The sequence below is a fragment of the Neophocaena asiaeorientalis genome, unplaced genomic scaffold (genome assembly GCF_003031525.2).
Source record: "Neophocaena asiaeorientalis asiaeorientalis breed wild unplaced genomic scaffold, Neophocaena_asiaeorientalis_V1.1 scaffold59, whole genome shotgun sequence".
Lineage (NCBI taxonomy): Eukaryota > Metazoa > Chordata > Mammalia > Artiodactyla > Phocoenidae > Neophocaena > Neophocaena asiaeorientalis.
The window spans coordinates 8,759,016-8,775,452 of record NW_020174268.1 but is presented as its reverse complement, the minus strand read 5'-3'; the positions used below and the strand labels follow the sequence as shown (position 1 = coordinate 8,775,452).

General features: G+C 42.3%; 1 protein-coding gene across 1 annotated transcript in view; it reads right to left on the bottom strand.

The window, feature by feature from the left end:
* VPS36 (vacuolar protein sorting 36 homolog) overlaps positions 1–14,231 on the bottom strand; it is a 34,091-nt gene extending 19,860 nt beyond the window's left edge. The window contains exons 1-3 of the mRNA XM_024755420.1: positions 14,073–14,231; positions 5,089–5,157; positions 3,659–3,729 (exon numbers count right to left, since the gene is read on the bottom strand). Of these exons, the coding sequence (XP_024611188.1) occupies positions 3,659–3,729; positions 5,089–5,157; positions 14,073–14,168 (236 nt within the window). The 5' untranslated portion in view covers positions 14,169–14,231. The remainder of the gene's footprint in view (positions 1–3,658; positions 3,730–5,088; positions 5,158–14,072) is intronic.
* Positions 14,232–16,437: the final 2,206 nt, after the last annotated feature.

Below are 16,437 nucleotides of genomic sequence, written 5' to 3'. Positions count from 1 at the left end.
TCCCACAGCAAAAACAATTCTCAAAATGCTGCTGTTCCAGGATCACAAACTACCATGATCTTTATGACTACTATTATCTTCTATGCCATCAAAATACCATTATATTTGTTGAGTTTTATAAGTCTTTTTTTCCCAACCAGCTCAACAAACAATCTTCTATAAATACTAGCAAAACTAAAAACTCGAAGTATCTTGCATACCTAGCTTAGAGCTTTTTCTTCATGACCACTTTATAGATACACCTATTACTCAATATTACTTAGTTTAGGCCCATATAGTTGCCTAAATACCACCCTAAAATTGAAACACCACATGTGGGGCCTCCTTGATGTAACAAATGCTTTGGTTAGTGAACTGGAGCCAGGCTTGTACGGACTCTTTTTTTTTTTTTTTTTTACGGACTCTTCATTGGTTCCTTTGTGATGAACATCTTTAAGTGAGGTGAGCGAATAAAACTGTGTAAGCAGAAGCGCGGGACTGTGTGAAATGAACTGTCAGGCAAACAATAAACCTATGACAATTAGGATTAGGTGACTAAGCAAAAGCATCATACACTCTTTAAAACTAAAAAACCTGAGCCCTAACTATCAGAATTTGTCAAAGGAAACCCAATGAAAAGCTAAAAGATGATACAAAATTAAGTTTAAACATCCCAAAGTCAGAATAAAAAGATCCATGCTAATTTTTTCATATATTCACTTCTTGGGTGATTCAATTACTACATTTCACCAAGTTTAAGATCCACCAATGCAAAGAAGCATCTTGGGTACAGAGATGTTAAAAGGTGAAAATGCAGTACATCTTTGACTCAATGAGATACGGTAATTATTTGAGAGGAGGAGCTGGGAGCTAAAGAGAATATTTGAGAAAAGTCAACCTGGCATATTATCGAATTCCTCCTCACTGGAGATGTTTAAAAATAGACACTAATGTGAAGGTAAATATTTAACTATTTTTGTTATAGAGTTTAGATTTCCTTGGAACACAGCAGAGAAACAGTCAAATGATCTGGAACACCTTAAAGTTTGTAGAACTTCTTTTTAATTTAAATGGTCATTTTTTAATATGATTTTTTAAATTAATAATAATAATTATTATTTTTTTTGGTTGCATTGGGTCTTCATTGCTGCACACGGGCTTTCTCTAGTTGCGGTGAGCGGGGGCTACTCTTCGTTGCGGTGCCTGGGCTTCTCATTGCGGTGGCTTCTGTTGTTGCAGAGCACGGGGTCTAGGCGCGCAGACTTCAGTAGTTGTGGCACATGGGCTTAGTTGCTCCATGGTATGTGGGATCTTCCCAGACCAGGGCTCAAACCCATGTCCCCTGCATTGGCAGGCAGATTCTTAACCACTGTGCCACCAGGGAAGCCCAAGTTTGTAGAACTTAATAAGGAAAGCAATATATAAAGCAGTATATATGAATACTAGGTATCACTATCTTGTACACCTAAAACTGATATAATGTTGTACTGTCGATCATACCAAAAAAAAGAGAAAAAACTCAGTAAGATGGAGAAAAGTGACAAGGTGGAAAATATAAATCAGAAAAATAGCCTACTCTAAAAATCTATGCCTTGTTAATCTCTTCAAAATATTGGTTAGTTTCTTTTATGTCAAATAAGCAATCTTTTATGCTAGCTACAACATTATAATTAAGGATGCACTGCATTTCCAGGGAAGTTTAACATTTGTTTCACTTCTACTGAAGGATCTAACTACATTAAAGCTGAAGATAAGCCCACATGGAAAAAAATTCCTTATCAGCAATATTTGTTCATAAGTTGCCCTCAATCACATGCATGTAAAGTATAAAGTGAAAATGTTTTATATACTTGAATAAACAGAAACGTTTTAACCTGTGGCTTTAAACCAAGGTGAGCACATCTCCTGGTCTGCCTGGGACAGTCCAGTTTTATGCTTGCCTGATCTAATTATAAGCAGTGTCCCTTATTACTCTAAGAAATGTCCCTGTTTGGACAATAACTCTTGTGATACTCTATTCAACACTGATATCTGAAAAAGTCGAAGTTGAGAAACTTTATGGTCAACTAGAAATAGGAGGCAAGTCAAGTATTTTTCTCAGATGGGTCATTTATGATTTCAAGTACTGAATGATACATACACAGACACAGAAAAGCAAATGACTGGGGACTTCCCTGGTGGTCCAGTGGTTAGGACTCTGTGCTTCCACTACTGAGGGCCTGGGTTCAATCCCTGGTTGGGGGACTAAGATCCCACAAGCCGCACGGCATGCTCCCCCCACAAAAAGCAAATGTCTGTGGAAATATATACAGTGACAGCCCGCCCACACTTATTTATTATGACCTGAGGATATTACAGCAACTTTAGTACTTGATTGATGCTTTAAGAATGACTTCCTATATACACTAACAAACGTAAGGTAGATAGCTAGTGGGAAGCAGCTGCATGGCACAGGGATATCGGCTCGGTGCTTTGTGACCGCCTAGAGGGGCGGGATAGGGAGGGTGGGAGGCAGGGAGGAAGAGATATGGGAACATATGTATATATATAACTGATTCACTTTGTTATAAAGCAGAAACTAACACACCATTGTAAAGCAATTATACCCCAATAAAGATGTTAAAAAAAAAAAAAGAATGACTTCCATTTATCAATGAGTTTAAAGTAGGATAATACCTTCATCTTTTTTTCCTCCCATTGTGGAGCACAGGCTCTGGACGCGCAGGCTCAGCGGCCATGGCTCACGGGCCCAGCCGCTCCGCGGCATGTGGGATCTTCCCGGACCGGGGCACGAACCCGCGTCCCCTGCATCGGCAGGCGGACTCTCAACCACTGCGCCACCAGGAAAGCCCTACCTTCTTTTTTTTAAAACATATTTCCCCCCGGTTTTGAGATATAATTGACATGTGGCACTGTATGAGTTTAAGGTGTAGAGCATAATGATTTGACTTACATACATCATGAAATGATTACCAGAGTAAATTTAGTGAACATCCAATACAAAATTAAAGAAATAGAAAAAAAAATTTTTCTTCCTTGTGATGGGAACTCTTAGGATTTACTCTCTTGATAACTATCATAGATAACGTACAGCGGTGTTAATTACATTTATAATGTTGTCTTCAATACATCACGTCCCTATTGCTTATCTATCTTATTACTGAAAGTTTGTGCCTTTTGACCACCTTCCTCCAATTTTCCCTGCCCCCCACACCCCACCTCTGGCAAACACAAACCCCATCTCTTTTTCCATGACTTCGGTTGTTTCCTTTTGAAGTATAACTGACCTCCAATACTGTTAGCTTCTGTTACACAACAGAGTGATTCTATATTTCTATACATTTCAAAATGATCCCACGATAAGTCTAGGTACGCTATGTCACCATACAAAGCTATTACTTAGTTACTGACCATATTCCCCACACTGTGCCTTTCATACCCATGACGCATTTATTTTGTAACTGGAAGTCTGTGCTTCTTAATCTCCCTCACCTACTTCCTTCCTCCCCCAGGACGATACCTTCTTAGGGGAGCTCTGACCAACAAACACAGTCATCTGATTCACTCGCACACACACAGTCACGGCCATGACTGACTGAGCAATGACTCAACCAAGTTAACAAGGACAGCTTGACTGGAAACGATTTTGTGCATAAAGACTGTGATATACAGACCTTACCTTTTCCCAATTCCGGCTGCCTGTTCTTCAATGAACACGATTTGGGAAAGAGGAATGGCCATGCAGCATTCCTGGGAGGGAATCAAAAGAAAACACGATCTGTAAGACTCGTCAGAAATCCTTGTTTTATAGATTTAATGGGGTGCCACATACCTTTAAGGTCCTTAGTAATTATAACAATAGAAAATAATAATGTTATTTTATTCCTTAAATAAACTTAAGGAAAAACTGAATGAAGACAATACTGTGGTAGCATTTTGCGGCATGGAAGAACATAAGAGGTTTAAAAGCAGCTGTCATTACCTTTGTTTTTACAGGAGCTATATCTTTTAAACAGTAGTATTTATATGAAAATTGTTTACATATAATATATTCTTATATGGAAAACAGAAAATAGAGCAGGTAAATCAAAACGACTTTAAAGAGTGTGTTATAGAGCTGATTTTTCCGCTTTATAATTTTCTATATTTCACTCACCCACCCACAATTAATTTTTAACAGAAAATACTAACGTGGCTTCCCTTTATTATTAATTATTATTAATAATAGGTCTAAGGGCTTTGATATTAGCTCCTTTACATGATAATCAAAAAAACTTATACTAAGATTAACTTAATTTATAAACATATGGTTTAAGGACGCCTACCCCTCCAGAAAAGATTTTTCTTGAATCTCTATTTCTTTAAAAAGAATTAGGCAACATTACCAGTTCTAAGGCATTCGTCACCAACCAGGCCAACATCACCACTGAGGGGGAAAAATTGGCTCTTCGGGGGCAAAACGAGTCAGAGTTTGCAGCGGTTAGTGACATGCAAAGAGACGCAGTACAGTATATAGTTTACCTGTGGAATTAAAATTTCATGGGGGAGGCAGCCAGCAATTTAAAAAATAACATAGAAAAGATTGCTTCTTTTACTGGCAACACAGAGATTTACACACAAATACACACAAACGCACACACACATTCAAGGTAAAGCTCTTTGGAATAAAGATATCAGGTCTATACATATCACTGAGTCCTCTCTTCCTAGAAATGCAAAAACGGGGGGAGGGTTTCTCCTTTTGCTGAGTGACTGAGAGGCAGTTCATCTCAGTATCTAGGTAGAAGCCTGCACTTCTCAGCAGACCTCCAAATGGGTTGTTTTCAGGACCCCTGACTGATGGGGACACTTGGGTGTGAGGGAGAATCTGATTAGTGCTTAAAAACCAGGAGCCGCTAGGATTCTCTGTACAGTAGCTGCAGACTGTGCTAGGGTTGAATGAGGGACCAGACCCTAACTCCTCTATCTGTGCCCCATTCATAGAGACCATATGAAACACACTCTTCAGACATCTGCAAACAAAAATTTATCACATGTATTCATAGTTTTGCCAGAAAGAAAAAAAAAGTGACATAAAACCTAGAACAGAAGCAAAAAACTTGATCTTACATGATTTTTCTGATCTCTCCAAATTAGACGGTGCGTACTAAGAAGGAGGGTCCCAGCATCAAATTTTATCTAGAAAAACAAGATCATCACAAAATATTAATAACCTGTCACTCAATGTGGTCCAGATTTTCTTCCCCATGAATTGCACGATAGTAAGTCAATCACATAAATAAACATTTTAGAATTAGATTTATCACAAGTTATAGAGAAGCAATGCTACACACTTCATAAGCCTTGCTAAAATTAGGAAAAAACTGGGCCTCCCTGGTGGTGCAGCGGTTGAGAATCTGTCTGCCAATGCAGGGGGACCCGGGTTCCAGCCCTGGTCTGGGAAGATCCCACAGGCCGCGTAGCAACAAAGCCCGTGAGCCACAACTACTGAGCCTGTGCGTCTGGAGCCTGTGCTCCGCAGCAAGAGAGGCCGCGATAGTGAGAGGCCCGCGCACCGCAATGAAGAGTGGCTCCCACTTGCCGCAACTAGAGAAAGCTCTCGCACAGAAACGAAGACCCAACACAGCCATAAATAAATAAATAAAAATTAGGAAAAAATTGCAAACAACCTAGCTATGTAACAATAGGGAAGTGGTTAAATCAAGTGTGATACATTCATACTATGAAATCCATGCAGGGGTTAAAAAGAATAGTGAGGTAGAGCTACATGAACTATCACGGAACTTGAAGACATAGGGTTAGTAGGGAAGAAAGCAATTGACAGCATATTGCATATAATGTAATCAGATAGATATAAACTCCATATCCCTCAAACTACATGTGAGATAGATCTATAAATAGATAAAGAGATGTGTGTATATATATACATATACACATATAAGTAGTAGAAAAAGGTCTAAATGGGATACTCAATGATCTGTTAACGATGGTTATCTCAGAAAAAGTGTGAGGGAATGGGTGAAAAAGAAGCAAAGGGCCCTTTTTCAAAACTATACACCTCACTATTGAGTGAATTTTTACCATCAGATTGAATTTGTGTATAACACTCATAATTTTTTTTTTTTTTTTTTTGCGGTACGCGGGCCTCACTGTTGTGGCCCCTCCTGCTGCAGAGCACAGGATCCGGATGCACAGGCTCAGCGGCCATGGCTCACGGGCCCAGCCGCTCCGCGGCATGTGGGATCTTCCCGGACCGGGGCACGAACCCGTGTCCCCTGCATCGACAGGCAGACTCTCAACCACTGTGCCACCAGGGAAGCCCTCATACAAATTTTTAAATGATTTTTAAATAATAAGAACATCCAGAAAAAAACACAAACAGATACAAAATAGGTGTGGATGGAGACACAATCAATGGCACTGGGACACCTGGGTTGCCCATTGGGGGCAGGCGGGAACAAAGTAAGATTATACTTAACACATTGTACCAAAATAAATTCTGGATAGATCAAATATTTGAGTTAAAAATGTATGAAAGAACTAGAAAAAAATTACAAGAAAAAATTTTAAATCACTTCAGAGTGGAGAAAGTCTTTCTAAGAAAAACATTAAACCCATTAGCATTAGAGGAAAAGATTGATCAATTCCCCTCCACACACACGCATACACACAAATTCTTCATGGCAAAAACCACCAAGGGCAAAGATGGCAGACTGGGAAAAATAATTGTAACTCACATCAGAGACAAATGTATATGTCTCCTTAATATATAAAGTACTCTTACAAATCAATAAGGAAATAGGCTATAATCCATTAGATAAATGGGCAAAGACTGTTAACAGAAAGTTCACAGGAAAGGAACTACAAATGACTCTTAAGCACATTAATTGATGCCCAACGTCACTGATGATAAGAAAAAGGCAAATTAAGACAACATCAAGATACCCCTTTTATCCATGCGATTGGCAAGGGCCCAAAAGTTTGATAACATTGTGCTGGTGACGTGTTGGGCAAATAAGCATTTGCATACATCACTGGAGGGACAAGTGCTATGGAGGGCAATGTATTATCATCTATCAAAAATATAAACACACAAATCCTTTGATCCAATCAATGCCCTTCTAGGAATTTATCCCAAAGACAAATTCACACATGTGGACAACGATATGCTACTAGGTTATTCATTGTTGTTTTTTAAAAGCGAAAGATAGGAAACAATTTAAATGTCCAGCAACAGGGAAATGTACATCCACACAAGGAATGACAACTCAGTCATTAAAAAGAATCAGGAGACTCTTCATGTATTTGATAACATCTAAGATGCCATGAATTGAAGATTCATCCTGCTTCCAGGGGGGTGGGGGGGTAGAAAATGTGCACTTAGACTTAATGAAATATGGTAAATTCCCCACATAGATTAAGTGAAAAAAGCAAGTTTCAGAACTCTGTATGCATAGTATATTACAAGTTTATACTTTAAAAAGGAAAAAACAATATATTTTACGCAAACACCTGTGTATGACACATGCGTATGACTCCAGAATGAAGCACTGGTGACTTCTGAGGGGGAAGTGGGTGACAGAGAGACTAGGATGGGAGGAAGACTTAACTTTTCGTGGTTTTTGAATTTTTATCAGGGGATTGTGTCACTTAGGCAAATTATAAATGTAAAAATGTTTTTTAACTATAATACAATCACAAAAATGCCAGCTATGTCTTTAGGACCAAACCTTTAATCCTCATAATTTGTTATTATGCACTGGAAGTTATACAGATAAGCAAATTTTAGAGTTGGAACCCAAAAGACTGACAAGTCAAACCCCTTCATTTGTCAAAATCAAGAAATATATTGGAAGTTTCTATTCACTTTAGTTACTAGAAAGTCGAATTTGCCATAAGGCAGGACATGCTTCTATCCTTTTGAGGAGTAACTAGTTGTTTCAAAAGTTATAATATAAAACAGAAACTCAAAGGAAAGCATCTTAGTGAGGGTCCAGGTTATTACAAATAATAATCCTTTTGAGTTTAAAATAATGTGGTGAGGGCTTCCCTGGTGGCACAGTGGTTAAGAATCCACCTGCCAATGCAGGGGACATGGGTTCGAGCCCTGGTCCGGGAAGATCCCACATGCTGCGGAGCAACCAAGCCCGTGCACCACAACTACTGAACCCATATGCCACAACTACTGAGCCTGCGCTCTAGAGCCCGTGGGCCACAACTACTGAGCCGGTGTGCCTAGAGCCCGTGCTCCACAAGAGAAGCCACCACAATGAGAAGCCCACGCACTGCAACGAAGAGAAGCCCCCGATCTCTGCAACTAGAGAAAGCCTGTGTGCAGCAACAAAGGCCCAACACAGCCCAAAATAAATAACTTAAATAAATTTTTTTTAAAAATTTAAATTTTAAAAAATAAAATAATGTGGTTAAAAATGGGTATCAAGTGAATAACCAATTAGAACATTATTATATATCATTCTTAAGTAAAAATATTCATAAATGCAATTATGTATGCACTTGACAATATATTACAAGATACTCATAATATTAATATAGAAAAAAGCAGTGTACACAGCACGGTTACACACACACACACACGTACCTGCACAATCACACACACAGGATGTGCCAAAAGTAATTGTTTACGGGTAAAGGATTACTGATTATTTCAAGTTTCTTCTTTTGGTTTACCCATATTTAACAACTTTATTACTTGTCTAATAAAAAAAGATAAAGAAATCTGTTACAGGCATATATAACTCCATGCAACTCTGAAATGTATATAAATTATTTTTTGTTAAATTGAACATAAGCAGAAACATTCTGTCAAAAAAGTCCTTTATAATAACATAACTAATACTTTTTAACATGAGTTTTAAAAAATTATTTTCTAAGAGAAATGTCTGACTGTATTACTAATATCTTAATATTAGTAAGTTTAAATAATATGGTTAATAAGCTTTAATGGGAAGAAAACTGCTGTCAGCACTTCAGCACCTCAGAGAAAAGACTTCGGAGTTCCACACTTTCCTCTGCATCTGAAGTAACACATTCACATTCCTGGCATTTAATGCGGCCTGGCTACAAATGTGTTGGTTAATGTTGCATACGCAAAACCAAATAATTGAGTTTAAGCATTTTAAAAATCTCTTTTTTGGGCTTCCCTGGTGGCGTAGTGGTTGAGAGTCCACCTGCCGATGCAGGGGACACGGGTTCGTGCCCCGGTCCGGGAAGATCCCACATGCCGCGGAGCGGCTGGGCCCGTGAGCCATGGCCGCTGAGCCTGCGCGTCCGGAGCCTGTGCTCCGCGGCGGGAGAGGCCACAACGGTGAGAGGCCCGCGTACCGGAAAAAAAAAAAAAAAAAAAACACAACAACTCTTTTTTGCCAATGAGTAAGATTTCAGTTTTCCCGAAGCAAATACTTTATCAACTTGAGAGTACCTGATACAGTACACAGCATAACTACATAATAGCTCTGATTAGGAAACTGCATGTTCTCTGACCGAAATCCAAGCATCAGGGTGTGAGTTTAAAGCTGAAGCCAGAGGACGTTCCGTCACCATGTTGATGAACAATGTGCACACGCAAAGCATTGCTGCTCCCAGTGAAGACACTGTGTAATTGTTCCCTTCAGGGATTCCAAGGGATTATGAGCTCAACGGGACAGACAAGTTTAGGCTGCTTTGCTTCTACCACTCAGAGCTAGAATAATTTCAACTTAAGAGTCAATAGTTAAAATAACTTAGGCATTCGCTGAATAAGCTCTTACTGTTTTGTTCTGAGTTCACATTTCTCTGTTATAAAAGTAATATGCTGCTGAAAATCTGGAAAACATTTTTTTAAAGTCTAAAACAGAAAATGAAATCATTCGTAATCAGACCAGCCAGGGTGTGTGGATATAATCTTAAAATAAAATGAGACCAAGATATTTATAGTTTTATAACTTGCTTTGTTTCACTTAGCAGCCTATGGTTAGCCATGCCTCATGCTGATTAGGGCGTGTCATATTTAATTAACCAGTCCCTATGGTGGACATTCAGATTGCTTCCAATTTTTCCCTATACTACATAATAATAAATAATATATATATAATACTGCTGAGATGCACATCCTCGTTCATTATATTTTTATGCATCTCTGATTATTTCCCAAGGGTAAATTCCTAAAAGCTGAAAGAAAATACACATTTTCTCAATCTTCTAGTGTAAGCTGGCAACTTGCCACTTTACACACCACTAACCTTCTTACATTACTTTTTAAATTAGCTGAGGTGGGCTTCCCTGGTGGCGCAGTGGTTGAGAGTCCGCCTGCCGATGCAGGGGACACGGGTTTGTGCCCCGCTCCGGGAAGATCCCACATGCCACAGACCGGCTGGGCCCGTTAGGCACGGCCGCTGAGCCTGCGCATCCGGAGCCTGTGCTCCGCAACGGGAGAGGCCACAACAGTGAGAGGCCCGCGTACCGCAAAAAAAAAAAAAGAATTCGCCTACCAATGGAGGGGACACAGGTTCGAGCCCTGAGCTGGGAAGATCCCACATGCCGCGAAGCAACTAAGCTCGTGCCACAACTACTGAACCTGCACTCTAGAGCCCAAGAGCCACAACTACTGAGCCCACGTACCTAGAGCCTGTGCTCTGCAACAAGAGAAGTCACTGCAGTGAGAAGCCTGGGCATTGCAACGAAGAGTGGCCCCTGCTTACTGCAACTAGAGAAAGCCCGCGTGCAGCAACAGAGACCCAACTCAGCCATAAATAAATAAATTTTTAAAAAATAGATAAATAAATAAATTAGCTGAGGCTACAGACGCTTCTGTGAATTGAAACAAATGACCTGTCCACACTGCTTAGGAAAACAACATATTATCCGGTCACAAGGGGCCCATGAAAACTTTGCCCGTATAAACAAGCAAGAGGTACCTGAGCAGTGGAAAGAGCAATGGTCTGGCTCCACCCATTACTAACTGTGTGACCTTGGACAGGTCGCAGTTTTCTCAACCACCTACTGAGGGTCTCAGTGTGCTCATCTTCAGAGGATGTTCCATAAACATACGTAGAACATACATATTACACTATGGAAAGGGTCTGGCACTGGTGACTGCTGTGTTTTTTTGTTTGTTTGTTTGTTTGCAGTACGTGGGCCTCTCACTGCTGTGCCCTCTCCCATTTTGGAGCACAGGCTCCGGACGCGCAGGCTCAGCGGCCATGGCTCACGGGCCCAGCCACTCCACGGCATGTGGGATCTTCCCGGACCGGGGCACGAACCCGTGTACCCTGCATCAGCAGGTGGACTCTCAACCACTGTGCCACCAGGGAAGCCCCGACTGCTGTATTTTTGAAGCGCTCCAGCAGAGTGAACAAAGCACAGTCTTTGGGAGTCTGATCAATAGAGATTTAACTCCCAGCTCTTCTGAACTAACTCAGTGGATCTTAGGGCAAGTCACTGTTGCCTCTGAGAGTTCTTTTCTCATTCAGTAAAATACTCACCTCACATGCCCATTGAGAGGATTAAATTATGTAAAGCTCCTGGCACGTAGCAGGTACACTGCTTATTCAAGGCTTTGTGTGTTTCTTTGTTTTAATGTATTTCACACCCACAGTGAGCCAGAAGATACAAAGGACGAGTAGGGAGAGTCCACTGGTCTTAGCCCTGCCCCTACTGGGGAACATGTCGGGTGCAAAGCTGAGAAGGCTGTGCAGTCTGCACTGCAGCACTGAGACCACGGGAGCTAGTGAGAGATTCTGAAAGGGCACCTGCTCAGATCCGGAGGTTGATGAGTGCAGTTTCCTGGAGTCTTCAGACCATGCGAGGTCTGGACGCCTTCCAGCAGAGGGAGAAAGCCAGGATGCAAGACTTCCCCCAGGAATCAGTCTGGCCCTCAGCCACACTAAGGACAGCTCAGCAAGTGACTGAGTAGATCCAGCCCAGGGACCACAGTGGTGAGCAGGCCTTAGAGCTTCGCTTAGGTTTCAAGACACCCATAGCCCTCCCGCACCACCCCCAGCTTGCAGAACAGTTAAGAATTCTTGACTAACAACAAGGACCTACTGTATAGCACAGGGAACTATATTCAGTATCTTGTAATAACCTATAATGGAAAAGAACCTGAAAAAGAATAGATACATCTGTACAACTGAACCACTTTTCTGTACACCTGATAATAACACAACACTGTAAATCAACTATACTCAATAAATAAAGTTATAAAAAAAGAATTCTTGATGAGATCAAAGGGTCTCGACTAAGTATTTCCCATGACTTTTTTCTTAATCCTCTGATACCTATATGTCTGCTAAAACAAGAAGCAAAAATAAATAAAAGAAAAACTAGAATTTGCTGGTTCAGCAATGGTTTTTCATATATGGGTGCTAATCGTTTGATCTTTTTATTGTCTTAAAGATACCATAAGGACTTCCCTGGTGGCGCAGTGGTTGTGAATCCACCTGCCAATGCAGGGGACACGGGTTCGAGCCCTGGTCTGGGAAGATCCCACATGCCATGGAGCAGCTAAGCCGGTGCGCCACAACTACTGAGCCTGCGTTCTAGAGCCCGCCAGCCACAACTACTGGGCCCACGTGCCACAACTACTGATCCTGACATGCCTAGAGTCGTGCTCCACAACAAGAGAAGCCACTGCAATGAGAAGCCTGTGCACCGCAACGAAGAGTGGCCCCCGCTCACCACAACTAGAGAAAGCCCGTGCGCAGCAATGAGGACCCAATGCAGCCAAAAATAAATAAATAAATTTATTAAAAAAAAAAAAAACATACCATAGTTATGTTTTGTGCAGCCAACATGTCCCTAATTTGCATATTGCAATTCCATAGAACAACAGAGTGTGGGGATCGGCAAAAGCTAGACAGCCAGCAGGGAGTGGCTTTGGAGGAGACTTTGAAGACCCATCTGTCAATACCCATATTCGGACCTGAGGGTGCTGCCAAGCTCCAAGCCCCCGAGGGGGGGCAGGTTGATTAAGCTTCCCATTCTCCCCAGTTCCAAAGGTGTAACCTCGGTTTACAAAAATAAAAACATTGAGCTTGTCACTCCAACCAAAACACGCAAACCCAATTTGAGATCAAGTTAATAAAAGTACTGAAGCAGTAAACAGAGTTAAGCCAAGCAAATTATTTAAGAAAAAAAGATCTTGACTCAATAATGGAAATATGGAAAAATGCCCTCCAGTAGGGAGAGCCCCTGGGCCCCCGGTACCTCCGATGGCTGTGTAACTAACCCCTGCCCTCCACCCCCTAGAAGGAAGGAAGCCTCAAGCTTCTGTAAAGCACAGACAGAAAGAGCTCTGGGCCCAGCAAAGTTTGCGAAAGTACAGGAGGAAGTTTCTCTAAGGAAACTCCAAGGAAGGAGAAGTAGCAAGTGAAAACTTCTGGAAACCACAAATGCTAGTGAGTAAATGGGTTTTTTAATTTTTTTCTAATTCCAGTTTATACATTTCATCCAGAACAGGATGATAGTTTGTAGTCTGACGGAAGTCTCCAGTGAACGTTAATATTTCTGTGAAATACTGGCAATATTTCTTTCAATTTGCAAACACATCTCCTAAGGTTTACGCTTGGATTACCAGACATGGCCTACTCCATCACTCGACAAAACAATCAAACCGCCTTTCTACTGTCACTCCTAAAGAAAAAACAAACAAAACACAGAGCCTACAGCCAAGGAGTCCCAGGAGAGGCTAACTCCTCTTTTCGGAAATCCTTTTAAAGCCACCCCCCCCCTCCCGCTCCGGCCGGGACCGCCTAGTCCCTCGGGCTCCCCCAGGTCCCAGCGCCCGAAGTCACGCCCGGTTCGGAGCGCAGGACCCGGCAGCCTCCGGACAAAGGCGGAACCGGCCTGCCCGTCGCCCGCCCGCCGCGATCGGGGCGAGGAATCAGGGTTCCCGGCCCGCGCCCGCCGTGCCTCCCGAAGGGGTCTCACCCCGGGTGGGAAAGGGGCCTCCGCCCGGCGCGCCCGCCCGGAGCCGTTCCCAAGTCGGGCCGGAGCCGGGCGCTGGGCCGGCGTGGACTGCGGGGGCGGCGCCGAGCGGCGAGGCCGGGCCCGCGAGTCAGGGTCCGGGAGCGAGGCCAGGCCGGCCGCCGCCCTACCTTCTCCTCGCCGTCGTAGATGCGCACTCCCCGCTGCTGGATCACCAGGGTCTCGTTGATCTCCAGGAGGCCGCTGGTCCACACGAAGCGGTCCATGGCCGCCCCCAGGCCGGCCTCCACCGCTCGCCCGCTCTGGCTCTCCCGGCGGCGAGCCGAGTGCCGGGCAGCCTGCTGCGCCCCCTGGCGGTGGGCGGGGTGGAGGCCGGCAGGGAGGTAGCGGTCCTGCCCGGTCGCTCTGGGGAACGCGCGCTGCCCCGGGGGCGCCGGGGGACGTGGCGACGTGCTTGGCGCGCCCCCTGGCGTTCCTTCCGCCAAGGGCCCGGTGGGGACGTCCACCCCATCCTTTGTCCAGCTCAGAAACAAACACAGAGTTTACATCGGACTTTGAGGGAGCCCCAACCGCAGCTTGGATTTTCTTATTGTGCTTTATTCCTGCGTATTTGTGCCGTTTTCTTGTCAGTGCCCAGCATGCTGCCATGTTCATTAAAGGCTGTAAATGATAACTTTTTTTTTCCAGATGAATATTCATGACCCGAATTGTTTTCACACAGCTTCAATCAGTATGTAAGTACTATTTTATATCCTTCTGTTTTTCACATTAAAATCATTTTCATTTTTGGTGGGAATGTAAATTGGTGCAGCCACTATGGAAAACAGTACGGAGCTTCCTTAAAAAACTGAAAATAGAGCTACCACATAATCTAGCAATCCCACTCCTGGGCATATATCCCTAGAAAACCCTAATTCGAAAAGATACATGCACCCCAGTGTTCACTGCAGCACTGTTTACAATAGCCAGGACATGGAAGCAACCTAAATGTCCATCGACAGAGAAATGGATAAAGAAGATGTGGTACATATATACAATGGAATATTACTCAGCCGTAAAAAAGAATGAAATAATGCCATTTGCAGCAACATGGATGGACCTAGAGATTATCATAGTAAGTGAAGTAAGTCAGAAAGAGAAAGACAAATACCATATGATATCACTTATATGTGGAATCTAAAATATGATACAAAGGAACTTATTTACAACACAGAAACAAACTTAAGGCATAGAAAACAAACTTAAGGTTACCAAAGGGGAAAGCAGGGGCCTTGTATGTATATATATATAAAACAGGGCTTCCCTGGTTGCACAGTGGTTAAGAATCTGCCTGCCAATGCAGGGACATGGGTTCAAGCCCTGGTCTGGGAAGATCCCACATGCCGCAGAGCAACTAAGCCCATGCACCACAGCTACTGAGCCTGCGCTCTAGAGCCCGTGAGCCACAACTACTGAGCCTGTGTGCTGCAGTTACTGAAGCCCACATTCCTAGAGCCTGTGCTCCACAACAAGAGAAGCCACTGCAATGAGAAGCCCGTGCACCACAACAAAGAGTAGCCCTTGCTCGCAGCAACTAGAGAGAGTCCACACAGCAACGAAGACCCAGTGCAGCCAAAAATAAATAAATTTATTTTTAAAAAAACCAATAAGGTCCTACTGTATAGCACAGGGAACTTTATTTAATATCTTATAATAACCTATAATGGAAAAGAATGTGAAAAAAAATATATATATATCCATGTATATGTATAACTGAACCACTTTGCTGTACACCAGAAACTAATACAACATTGTAAATCAACTATACTTCAATTAAAAACAACAACAACAAAAAGAGCCTCACCATCACTAATCATCAGAGCAATGCAAATCAAAACCATAGTGAGATACCATCTCACACTTGTCAGAATGGCTACTATCAAAAAGACAACAAATAACAAGTGTTGGCAAGGCCGTGGAGAAAAGGGAACTCCTGTGCACTATTGGCAGGAATGTAAATGGAAAACAGTATGGAGAGTCTTCAAAAAATTAAAGGTAGAACTATTATATGATCCAACAATTTTGTTCCAGGTATTTATCTGGAGAAAGTGAAGACACTAATTCAAAAATATACCTGCACCCCCATGTTTGTTGCAGCATTGTTTACAACAGCCAAGATGGAAACAACCTAAGTGTCCATCAATGGACGAATAGGTAAAGAAAATGTGGCGTATAATACACACATACAGTGGAATATTATACAGCTGTAAAAAGAATGAAATCTTGCCATTTGCAACAATTGTGAATGGACCTTGAAGGGATTACATAAACGAAATAAGTCAGAGAAAGACAAACACTGTATGATCTCATTTACATATGGAACTCCCCCAAAACATAGAGATGACAGACTGGTGGTTGCCAGAGGAGGGGGGTTGAGGGTGTGCAAAATGGGTGAAGGGGGTCAAAAAATACAAACTTCCAATTACAAAATAAATGTCATGGGGACAGCATGGTGACTATAATTAATAATATTATATTTCATATTTGAAAGCTGCT